Source organism: Scyliorhinus canicula, chromosome 6 (genome assembly GCF_902713615.1).
Source record: "Scyliorhinus canicula chromosome 6, sScyCan1.1, whole genome shotgun sequence".
In the NCBI taxonomy this organism is placed as follows: Eukaryota; Metazoa; Chordata; class Chondrichthyes; order Carcharhiniformes; family Scyliorhinidae; genus Scyliorhinus; species Scyliorhinus canicula.
In genome coordinates this window covers 179,923,961-179,936,349 of record NC_052151.1, presented here as the reverse complement: position 1 = coordinate 179,936,349, position 12,389 = coordinate 179,923,961, and the positions used below count along the sequence as shown (strand labels likewise).

The window sequence follows — 12,389 nt, the reverse complement described above, 5'->3', positions numbered from 1 at the left end:
GACCACAATTCTGTGACTTTCACTTTAGTAATGGAGAGGGATAAGTGCGTGCAACAGGGCAAGGTTTACAATTGGTGGAAGGGTAAATATGATGCTGTCAGACAAAAATTGAAGTGCATAAGTTGGGAACATAGGCTGTCAGGGAAGGACACAAGTGAAATGTGGAACTTGTTCAAGGAACAGGTACTACGTGTCCTTGCTATGTATGCCCCCGTCAGGCAGGGACGAGATGGTCGAGTGAGGGAACCATGATTGACAATTGAGGTTGAATGTCTTGTTAAGAGGAAAAAAGAGACTTATGTAAGGCTGAGGAAACAAGGTTTAGACAGGGCGCTGCAGGAATACAAGATAGCCAGGAGAGAACTGAAGAAAAGGATTAGGTGAGCAAATCTTTGGCAGGTAGGATCAAGGAAAACCCCAAGCCGTTTACACATGTGAGAGAAATATGAGAATGACTACAGCGAGGGTAGGTCCGATCAAGGACAGTAGCGGGAGATTGTGTATCGAGTCTGAAGAGATAGGAGAGGTCTTGAACGAGTACTTTTCTTCAGTATTTACAAATGAGAGGGGCCATATTGTTGGAGAGCACAGTGTGAAACAGACTGGTAAGCTCGAGGAGATACTTGTTAGGAAGGAAGATGTGTTGGGCATTTTGAAGAACTTGAGGATAGACAAATCCCCCGGGCCTGACGGGATATATCCAAGGATTCTATGGGAAGCAGGAGATGAAATTGCAGAGCCGTTGGCAATGATCTTTTCGTCCTCATTGTCAACAGGGGTGGTCCCAGGGGATTGGAGAGTCGCGAATGTCGTGCCCCTGTTCAAAAAAGGGAATAGGGATAACCCTGGGAATTACAGGCCAGTTAGTCTTACTTCGGTGGTAGGCAAAGTAATGGAAAGGGTACTGAGGGATAGGATTTCTGAGCATCTGGAAAGACACTGCTTGATTAGGGATAGTCAACAAGGATTTGTGAGGGGTAGGTCTTGCCTTACAAGTCTTACTGAATTCTTTGAGGAGGTGACCAAGCATGTGGATGAAGGTAAAGCAGTGGATGGGTTTTAGTAAGGCATTTGATAAGGTTCCCCATGGTAGGCTTATGCAGAAAGTAAGGAGGCATGGGATAGTGGGAAATCTGGCCAGTTGGATAACGAACTGGCTAACCAATAGAAGTCACAGAGTGGTGGTGGATGGGAAATATTCAGCCTGGAGCCCAGTTACCAGTGGCGTACCACAGGGATCAGTTCTGGGTCCTTTGCTGTTTGTGATTTTCATTAATGACTTGGATGAGGGAGTTGAAGGGTGGGTCAGTACATTTGCAGACGATACGAAGATTGGTGGAGTTGTGGATAGTGAGGATTGCTGTTGTCGGCTGCAAAGAGACAGATAGGATGCAGAGCTGGGCTGAGAAGTGGCAGATGGAGTTTAACCCTGAAAAGTGTGAGGTTGTCCATTTTGGAAGGACAAATATGAATGCGGAATACAGGGTTAACGGTAGGGTTCTTGGCAATGTGGAGGAGCAGAGAGATCTTGGGGTCTATATTCATTAACCGTTGAAAGTTGCCACTCAAGTGGATAGAGCTGTGAAGAAGGCCTATGGTGTGCTAGCGTTCATTAGTAGAGGGATTGAATTTAAGAGCCATGAGGTGATGATGCAGCTGTACAAAACCTTGGTCAGGCCACATTTGGAGTACTGTGTGCAGTTCTGGTCGCCTCATTTTAGGAAGGATGTGGAAGCTTTGGAAAAGGTGCAAAGGAGATTTACCAGGATGTTGCCTGGAATGGAGAGTAGGTCTTACCAGGAAAGTTTGAGGGTGCTAGGCCTTTTCTCATTAGAACGGAGAAGGATGAGGGGCAACTTGATAGAGGCTTATAAGATGATCAGGGGAATAGATAGAGTAGACAGTCAGAGACTTGTTCCCCGGGTGGAACACACCATTACAAGGGGACATAAATTTAAGGTGAATGGTGGAAGATATAGGGGGGGGGGGATGTCAGAGATAGGTTCTTTACCCAGAGAGTAGTGGGGGCATGGAATGCACTGCCTGTGGAAGTAGTTGAGTCGGAAACATTAGGGACCTTCAAGTGGCTATTGGATAGGTACATGGATTATGGTAGAATGGTGGAGTGTAGATTAATTTGTTCTTAAGGGCAGCACGGTAGCATTGTGGATAGCACAATTGCTTCACAGCTCCAGGGTCCCAGGTTAGATTCCGGCTTGGGTCACTGTCTGTGCGGAGTCTGCACATCCTCCCCATGTGTGCGTGGGTTTCCTCCGGTTTCCTCCCACAGTCCAAAGATGTGCAGGTTAGGTGGATTGGCCATGATAAATTGCCCAGTGTCCAAAATTGCCCTTAGTGTTGGGTGTGGTAACTGGGATAGGGTGGAGGTGTTGACCTTGGGTAGGGTGCTCTTTCCAAGAGCCGGTGAAGACTCAATGGGCTGAATGGCCTCCTTCTGCATTGTAAATTCTATGATAATCTATGATTAATCTCGGACAAAGGTTCAGCACAACATCGTGGGCCAAAGGGCCTGTTCTGTGCTGTATTTTTCTATGTTCTAAACGCAGGCTTTTAACCCTTACTTCACCAAATACTTACAATATAATACAATACATCTGAAATTTTTACTTTCATCACATCCCTATTTGGTTACTACATTTTGTGCAACAACTAAGTAACCATTCATGAAATAACTTTCTTGCTATACCAATCCCAAGATGTTTTGTTAATCAATTAAAGATGGGAAACAGAAATCACTAGGATGGGAAGATATTTTTTGTTTTTAACTCCTACAAATTGCTCCAAAATATTTTTTCAAAGACAAACAAGATGACTGAAGTCCCTTCCTAAAGGCTCCTCTTCAAAAAAGTAGAAAGAATTACAGAATTGATACTGCACCGCTCCAAAAGATTGGAGTTCTACATACATTTCGCAATGTGACATGTACAGTGGATTGCTTGTTACAAGTCTGTCACTTTGGTATGCGACTATGTCAATTCCCAACTGAATAAAGCACTATTCCTGTAATGCAATAATGTGGTTAGAACACAAACATTTTAGCCATTCCCTTTTGTTGCAGTTATGTCTAGCAAACTCCTTCGCATGCTGTGTCTAGACAATAACCAAGGATGGCCAACCCTTCATTTGTGTTATCTAAATAAATATTTTCCACCCAACGTTCTTCCAAAGGGTGAACAGCCAGGAGCAAATTTGAGATTTTAGCACAATTTATCAAAAATATTTTGAAAAATCCGATGACATGAAGTTTGGGAATATTGTGGCCTGCGGGGAGGACAGTGGCAGACTTTAAGCTGATGGAGACAGGCTGGCGGCATGGACGGTCACATGGCAGATGAAATTTAAGGCAGTGAAGCGTGAAGTGATCTTTTAATAGGAAGAATAAGGAAAGGTAACAAAATGAATGGAGGTGCGTGCAAAAATGTACAGAAATCGCTGAGAGTGTTCGGGCAAGTTGAGAAAACATTTAAAAAGGCACAAAGCATCCTGGGTGCATGAATGGAGACAGAAGGTTCAAAAGCAAGATAGTTATGGTGAATATTCATATAAAATACCGGGGCTTAACTACAACTACTGGAGTTGAATTCAGGACATAACACTAAAGAGGATGCGAAGACATTGGAGAAAGTGGTGCATAAAATTTACGAGAATAGCTGCAGGCTTCTATTGCATGGATAGCCTGTGGACCACAAGCGGTTCTCTTTAGAAAAGAGAAAGCCGAGAGGAGATTTGATAGAGGTATTTCAAAACCATGAAGGGTCTAGGCAGAGTAGATAGGGAGAAACTGTTCTCAGTGACGGAAAGGTTGAGAAAAAGGAGGACACTGACTCAAGGTGATTGGCAAAATAATCAGAGGAGGTGACATGAGGAAAAACTTTGCTGTTTTGAAACACTGCGATTCCTGGAATCAAAAATGCACTGCCTGCGCGCGGTAGTGGCAGACTCAATTGTGACTTTTAAAAAGAAACTGGATACTTAACAGAAGGGAAATAGGGGAGTGGTAATTGCTTTTAAACGGCACAGGCACAAGTGGGGAAAAAAGGCCTCCTTCTGTAACCATTCTATAGTTCATTCTATACAACTGCTGGCAGCACGGTAGCACAGTGGTTAGCAATGTTGCTTCACAGTGCCAGGGTCCCAGATTCGATTCCCCACTTGGGTCACTGTCTGTGTGGAGTCTGCACGCTCTCCCATTGTCTGCGTGGGTTTCCTTCGGGTGCTCTGATTTCCTCCCACAAACCCCGAAAGACGCGCTTGTTAGGTGAATTGGACATTGAATTCTCCCTCTGTGCACCCGAGCAAGCGCCAGAGTGCGGCGACTAGGGGATTTTCACAGCAACTTCATTGCCTACTTGTGACAATAAAGATTATATAAAGTGGCTGCATTCTGTAAAATATTCCAATCCGTGCCACACCCTGTTCATCCATCCATTTGAAAATTGGGCATATTATTCGAGCGGAGGCCCAACTAGTGAATTACAAAAGGTTTAGGATAACTTGCTCACCGTTGATTCATAGGTCTCCATTTATAAAGTCCACAATGCTGTATACTTTTTTTGTATAAACTGCTTCATCAGCTTGCCCTGCTACCTTCAAAGAATTTGTAATTTGTGTCCATATACCTGGTCACTCTGCTCTGCAACCCCCCCCCCCCCCCCCACCTTTAAAATTGCATCATTTAATTTACATTGCCTCTCCTCATTTCTTCCTTTCAATAAAGAAACTAGGGACAAAAAAAAACTGTTCTCATTGGTTCTGTCGATACCCATACCCATAAGTACAAAATGTTCAGAAAGGAACATACATGTTCTAATACCCTGTGCATTTTGTGATTTTCATTGCAGGGCAGTGGCATGGGGTGGGGGTTGGGGGGGAAAGAGTGGGGAGAGAGATAGAGAAAGAGCTGACCTCAGGATGTTCAGCGAACGAAGGTGGTGGTAGGCATGGGGGTGAGAGAAGAGACAGAGCGAGATTAGATTTAAACTCAGCGCCTCAGAGCACATTGCAGGGTCTTGCTAAGACCAGCTGTCTTCCCATTCTTGGTTCGTTAGTGGACAGCACTAAAATATGCTCAGGGAGGTGGAGGCTGTTAAACTCTCTGGATACAATGCAAATTACACCCTTGGGGCACCAGAATTCCTTTCTCAGATAGTAATGCAGTCAAACTATTATTACTTCAGTTGTCAGCAAGATATTCCAATAAAAGTTCTATAAGTTCCTGCCATGCTCCAGAAGGTGATTTTAAAAAAATACATTGATCCACATTCAGACTCAGATCAATTGGGTTCAGTTTAACATATGTCTTGAGCATGATTTCCATGAGCCTGTTCCACCATTTAATACGATCATGGCTGATCTGATCAAGGCCTCGACTTTCCTGTCTCACCTCGATACCCTTCAACTTCCTGGTTAGTCAAGAATCTATCTAACTCAGCCTTAATCAATGACCCTGCCTCCACTGCTCTCTAGAAAAGAGAATTCCACAGACTAACAACCGTCGGGGAAAAAATTTCTTCTCCGACAAATGGGAGACGCTTTATTTTTAAACTGTGTCCCCTAGTCTCTTTCATTTTTTATTTTATAATTTAGAGTACCCAATTCGTTTTTTCCAATTAAGGGGCAATTTAGCGTGGCCAATCCACCTACCCTGCACATCTTTGAGTTGTGGGGGTGAAACCCACGCAAACATGGGGAGAACGTGCAAACTCCACACGGACAATGACCCAGAGCCAGGATCGAACCTGGGACCTCGGCGCCGTGAGGCAGCAGGGCTAGCCCACTGCGCCACCGTGCTGCCCTTAGTCTCTTTCATAAGAGAAACAATTCTCTCAGCATCCACCCTGTCAAGTACCCTCAGGATCTTTTAAGCAACGAGGAACTGTAGGCTCCCCCAAGCAATTAAGTGATTCACAAACGGCACAGAGCTTCACCATATTTCCTTTGTTCTCAGAGAACAAATTCCTGCATAAGATTTTTTTTAAATTACCCAGGAACTTGGGGAGGCTAGAATTCCCCATTGTTTTCTTGACCAGAATCAATTTGCCAACCAATCAACCCCATTTTCTCCTGTAGTATAGATGGTGACCCTTTGAAATTTGATGTTCTTGCCTTTTTCCTGACGGGAGAAAAGCTTCGGCTACATGTCTCTCTTCTCAGCCCGATTCAAGTTCTGTGCTACAAAGCAACCGTTTATACAGAGAAGAACAAACTTGCTTTAAATACCAACTTTCATACCTCAGAATGATCCAAAGCACTTCCAGTCAATTAAGTAATTAAAAAAATAAAATAAAGCATATTAACTGCTGCAGTGCAAGAAGCACAGAGAGCCCATTCGCACTCAGCAAAGGAATAATGACCATATTATTTTTCAATGAACACGTTGGCTGAAGAATAAGTATTGGGTGTGACACCAGGTAGAATCTCCTTGCTTCTTCTTCGGTCATGCCATAGGACAGAAAGAGCCTCAGTTTAACAATTCACCTGGAAGTGGTCTCATCTGATATTTTAACACTCCCCTCAGACTACACTGGTGGGGATGCCTAGATTATAGTCTAATAATCTATTATCAAGCTTGGTAATTGAACGTTTTAATAACAGATTAGTCACAAGATGGTACCTTCATGCAAGTTGGATCCCTGGTACGTTTAAAGAAAAACTCTTGAAAATTTGCACAGATAAATCAGAAAACGATCTGCATTTATTGAACAGACTGGAGAAACTGTATTTTTTGAACACTGCTTACGGGAACGTGAAGTAAAGTCTTTGCTTCATTTTTCTTCAGGCTGGAACCCTCCACTGGGATATGATCTATTTTTCCACTTTGTGCATAGAGGAGGTGTGTGCCTGGGGGCAGTGGAATGACATCTGGTCTAGTCGTGGGTCCAACTACAGGAGGAGCAGTGACTGTCTCAAGGCCTGTCAGAACAGTGGAAGGAAACCAGATGGTCATGTTTAGATAGCACTGCATCACACCATTTAAACAAACGCATATTTCAGTGCAGTGCACAAGTTAACTCCTTCAGTCAGTCTTCACTGCTCTATCTCAGTTGCAAAGAAAAAGGGTCTGGGCTGCAGAATCACAAATCACTAATAGTAGCAATAAAGGTTTAACAAGACCATTTAAAAACAAGCAAACTGGGACTACTTTTTGCTAATTGAATTGAAAAGCAAGGAAGTTGCGTTGTAGTTATATAGATCCTTGGCGAGAACACACTTAGAATACTATTCACAGTCCTGCTTTGCATATTATAAAAAGAACATTGAGGTTTTAGTGAAAGCGGGAAAAAAAAGGTTTGCAAGGATGATACCGGAGATGGGATGTTGCAACTATTGGAAAAGATTGAATGGGCTGGGGCCCTTTTCTTTAAAAAAGAAAGGCTGAGAAGCGGCCAAATAAATATCTTTAAACTTATGAAGGAATTTGATAGGGTCGACATAAACAAGATGTTTTTACTTGTGTGGGAGGCCAGAATTAAGGGTCATAAATATGAGAGGCAGACTAATAAATCCACTGGGAAAACCTATTTACCCAGAGATTGTTTAGAGTGTGGAACTCACTATCACATGGGGAAATTGAAACAAAGAGCGCAAGGGGAAACCTTCCCTTTAAGGGATAACTAGAAAAAAACAGAAGGTTCATGGGTGAAAGCGTTAGGTGAAGTAGTGCATGTTTCTGTGCTGCAAATGCAATATAAAATCTCCACTCAGGTCAAAACAACACAAATGCTACACCAGACAAACACATTTAAATGAAGCACAGATTAAAGCATGGGAGTACAAAAGCCGAAGACAACGATGGAAATCCAAAAATGAAACAGAAATTGGTGGAAATACTCAACAGGTCTGGCAGATCTGTGGAAAATGAAACGGAGATAATATATCAGGCAGATAACATTTCATCAGGACTTGGAGAAAATTAGAAATGTAACATGCTTTGAGCAAGTTAAAGCAGGGAGGAGGTGATAGGGTGGGATGGAGGGGCAGGAAAGTTCAAAGGGCAAAAAAAGGTTTCATGGTGTAAGGCTAAAGGGAATAGCGCTTTTAACATTGTGAAATATCCCAAGGTTCTTCACAAAATATTATCAGCCAAGAATGACACTGAGTCACATAAGGAGACATTAGGAGAGAGGTATGATATGGGTGCTCATAGTGGGACGAATGCATTTGAAACAATGAGAGGCGCCAGGGACAAAATTCTCCGACCCCCCGCAGGGTCAGAGAATCGCCCGGGGCCGCCGTAAATCCCACCCCCGCCGTGGCAGAAATTCTCCACCACCCGGGAATTGGCGGGGCGGGAAACACCACCCGCCAATCGGCGAGCCCCCTGCGGCAATTCTCCGGCCCACGATGGGCCAAAGTCCCGCCGCTGGGGGGCCTCTCCCGCCGCCGTGGTTTGAACCACCTCTGGTGGCGGCGGGACGAGTGGGCACCCGGGGGGCGATCAGACACCGGGGGGTGCCCCCCCCCCCCCCGGTGTCCAGGCCCGCGATCGGGGCCTACAGATCGGCGGGCGGGCCAGTGCTGTGGGGGCACTCTTTTCCTTCCGCCGCTGCCACGACCTCCACCATGGCGGAAGAGAATCCCCCAGCGCGCATGCGCCGGTGGTGACGTCAGCGGCAACTGATGCACCGGCGCATGCGCGAACCGGCGAAGGCCTTTCGGCCAGCCCTGGCACCGGGCGTCAAAGGCCGCTGGAGCCAGTTTGGGCGCCAGTCGGTGTGGTGCCAATCGCTCCGGCACGGGCCTAGCCCCTCAATGTGAGGGCTTGGCCCCTAAAGGTGAGGAGAATTCCGCACCTTTGGGGAGGCCCGACGCTGGATTGGTTGGCGCCACTCCGCTACGCCGGGGCCCCCGCCCCGCCGGGTAGGGGAGCATTCCGCCCCAGAATTGAAGTAGTACAGTTATCTCAGGCTTATGTGGCTAGAGGAGATTACAGTGTTGGTGAAGAGCAAAGCCTTGGAGTTAGAAAGAGAATGTTAAAATGGAGGCGTGCCAGACGAGGATCCAATATCGGTCTGCAAGCAAATATGGCGATGAGGAAAAAGGACCTGTTAGCAAAGTTTTGGATGAAGTAACATTTAGAGTCAAGGAGGAATTTCTCAGAAATATAGCCATGGTGTGGCTACTGTTACAAGGCTGTGACACGGCTATATAATTCAGTTCACAGCCATCAAGATAACTCTCAGTTGATGCTCTCTTACGCATCTTTACATTGCTCCTGGTGTTGAGACACCCTAACAATTCTTCAATAGATTCAATTACATTTGGGAGTTTAGCAGCTCATTTATTTCACTATCTTGACTAACATGACCTTTGCACTCTCTGCCCACCACCGGGCTCCTTGCCGCACAATAGGGAATGAGGACAAACAGCGGAAGGACATGAGCTCATCTCCATTCCAAACACTGGTGTTAACCAGGTGTTATTTTCAGTTTAAGTGCAGGTTTGTGACATCAAAGTGCTGTAAGGTTTCAAATCTCCATGCAGCGGGATTCCGATCTCTGAATCTGGAAACCCCTCTTTAGGAAAGCAGATTATTGTAGCCAGGAGCATTTTGAAAGGACAAAAAGGCAGCCCACATCTACAGGAATATCTTAGAACTGGCCTCTCTTGAGGCTGCTTGCCAGATCAGACTAGTTTCAATTTCTTTTAAAGCTGCTTTCAAAAGGCCAAGAACAGTCATCAGTTTGCTGCCAAACAGGTAAACAAGATGATGACTTTATTTATGGAACATGTTGCCTTACAAGTATTAAAAATTCATGGCTGCATGGTAGCATAGTGGTTAGCACTGCTGCCTCACGATGCCGAGGACCCAGGTTCGATCCCAGCCCTGGGTCACTCTCAGTGTGGAGTTTTCACATTCTTCCCGTATTTGTGTGGGTCTCACAATCTAAAGATGTGCAGGGTCGGTGGATTGGCCATGCTAAATTGCCACTTAATTGGGAAAAAAAAAATGAATCGGGTACTGTAAATTTATAAAAAATGTTTAAAAAGTATTAAAAAGTCACATCTTAATTAGTTAAGCCATAGGGATATGGATTATTTAAAAGTACTTTAATGCAAAGGGCGGGAAAGAAGAGATAGGGGGTGGGGGGGGGGGGGGGGGAAGAGAGAGAGAGAGAGAGAGAGAGAGACAGAGACAGAGACTTTGAGGCTAATGTATTCAAACTCGCAAGGTGACTAATACTTTTCTCAAGCAATACCACTGGAAGGAAACAGAATGTCAGCGGGAAGTTGAAGTTAACATTTTACGCAATTTTATTTCCCCCACAGAATCAGCCCAAATGATCTGAAAACAGCTATGCTCAAGCTTTCACTTTGACAATCTGGTGAAGCCTCCGAGGTGACCAGCTGGATGATTTTGTGGGATTTGCTTCCTGTTCCACTTCATTCTGGCATCTCACACATGCCCCACTCCCTTCATCCCATCGTTAGCAGCTGTGCATTCAACAATCCAGCTCTGAAATTTCCTTGCCAAGTTTCTTTATGCTTTCCTCTCCTTATTTAATGACCCACTTCAATATCTTTGGCCAAGTCTTTGGTCATCAGCGTTTTTTTTTAAAAAATACTTTTTTCTCCTCTTTTTCACATTTCTCCCAAATTTGCACCCACCAACAATAAACAATAAGCAGTAACGAATATAATGTCAATCCCCATTCAACAACAATCCCATCCTCCCACCAAACTGCCCGCATGTTAACATAAACAAATTACAAAAAGCAATCAGGAATCGGCCATAGTCGCCACCCCCCCCCCCCACCCCCACTATTGTGCGATGTTACCCAATTCTCAAAAGTGCATTATGAATAACGCCCATGAATTGTAGAACCCCTCCATCCTTCCCCTCAGTTCAGATTTGACCTTTTCAAGAGTCAGGAATTCCAACAGGTCCCCCCCCACCACACCATGGAACAGGATGGAGAGGCTGCTCTCCATCCCAATAGGATCTGCCTTCGGCCGATCAATGAGGCGAAGGCTACAACATCTGCCTCCGCACCCATTTCCAACCCTGGCTGGTGCGACACCCTGAATATGGCCTCCTGAGGGCCCGGGTCCAGTTTCACGTGCATCACTTTAGAGATTACCCTAAACACCTCCGTCCAGTAATCCTTCAGCTTTGGATAGGACCGAAACATAGGAACGTGATTTGCAGGGCACCCCCCACAACGTTCACACATATCTCCTACCCCCTCAAAGAGCCGGCTCATCCTTGCGAGGTGTGCTCTATGTATCACCTTCAGGTGCATCAGCCGCAACCTCACGTACGAGGTGGAGGCATTCACTCTCCAGAGCACCTCACACCAGAACCCCCTCCTCCATATCCTCTCCCAACTCTTACCCCCACTTTACCTTAATTCCTTCTAGCAGCACCTTCTCCTCTTCTAAATTGCCCCGTAAACTGTTGACACTACCCCCTTCTCCAGTCCCCCTGTCATCAGCACCTCCTCCAGCAATGTGGAGGCTGGCTCCACCGGGAAACTCTATCTCCTTCCTGGCAAAATCTCGAACCTGCATGTATCTAAACATTTCCCCCTGCTCCAGCCCATACTTCGCTCGCAGCTCCTTCAATCCTGCAAAACCGATCCCTAAGAAACAAATCTTTTACTGTCTTAATCCCCTTCTCCTCCCATTTTGGTCGTCAGTCTTAACGCCACCTCTGTGAAGCACCTTGGGATGATTTACCACATTAAACGTGCTAAACTGTTGTTAATGATGTAAAGCAAATAATGTAAACAATATCACTCAGATATTTAAAACCTCTAATAAAGATATCGTCAGTTTCAAAGTAGTTATTTTCACAGAATTGTTACGACACAAGGGACCATTCGGCTCATTATATCTGCTCTGCTTCTCCAAATAAACAACTCACTTAGTGACATTACACTGCCTTCCTCTGATAGACTCTCCCTTTTCATATAACACTTGAATTCCCTTTTGATAACCGCCCAATTCCCCAGTGAATTTCTCAACTGAACCTGCCTCCGCCACTTTGTCAGGCAGTGCATTCCTGATCTTAAAAACGTGCTGCACAAAAAAACCGTTCCTCATATTGCTTTTGCTTGTTTTGCCAAGTACTTTAAATCTGCACCCTCCCATTCTCAATCCTTAAATGAGTGGGAACAGTTTCACCCTATCAACTCTGTCCAGATGCATCATGACTTTGAATATCTCCATCAGATTTCCTCTCAGCCTTCTCTTCTCAAAGAAAGACAATCCCAACTCCTCCAATCTTTGTATCTTCATAGTGGAAGTAGTTAATCATGGGAACTGTTCTCATGAATCATCTCTCCAATGCCTTCATATCTTTCCTAAAGGGTGACAGTCAGAACTGGACACAGTAGGCACGATTCAGTGACTCTGTTGCGCCTGGC

The 12,389-nt window shown here is 45.0% G+C and overlaps 1 protein-coding gene across 1 annotated transcript in view; it reads right to left on the bottom strand.

The window, feature by feature from the left end:
* Nucleotides 1-12,389, bottom strand: part of nid1a (nidogen 1a) — a 169,720-nt gene that overhangs the window by 23,880 nt on the left and 133,451 nt on the right. The window contains 1 exon segment of the mRNA XM_038801064.1: nucleotides 6,761-6,933. Coding sequence (XP_038656992.1) covers nucleotides 6,761-6,933 — 173 coding nt within the window.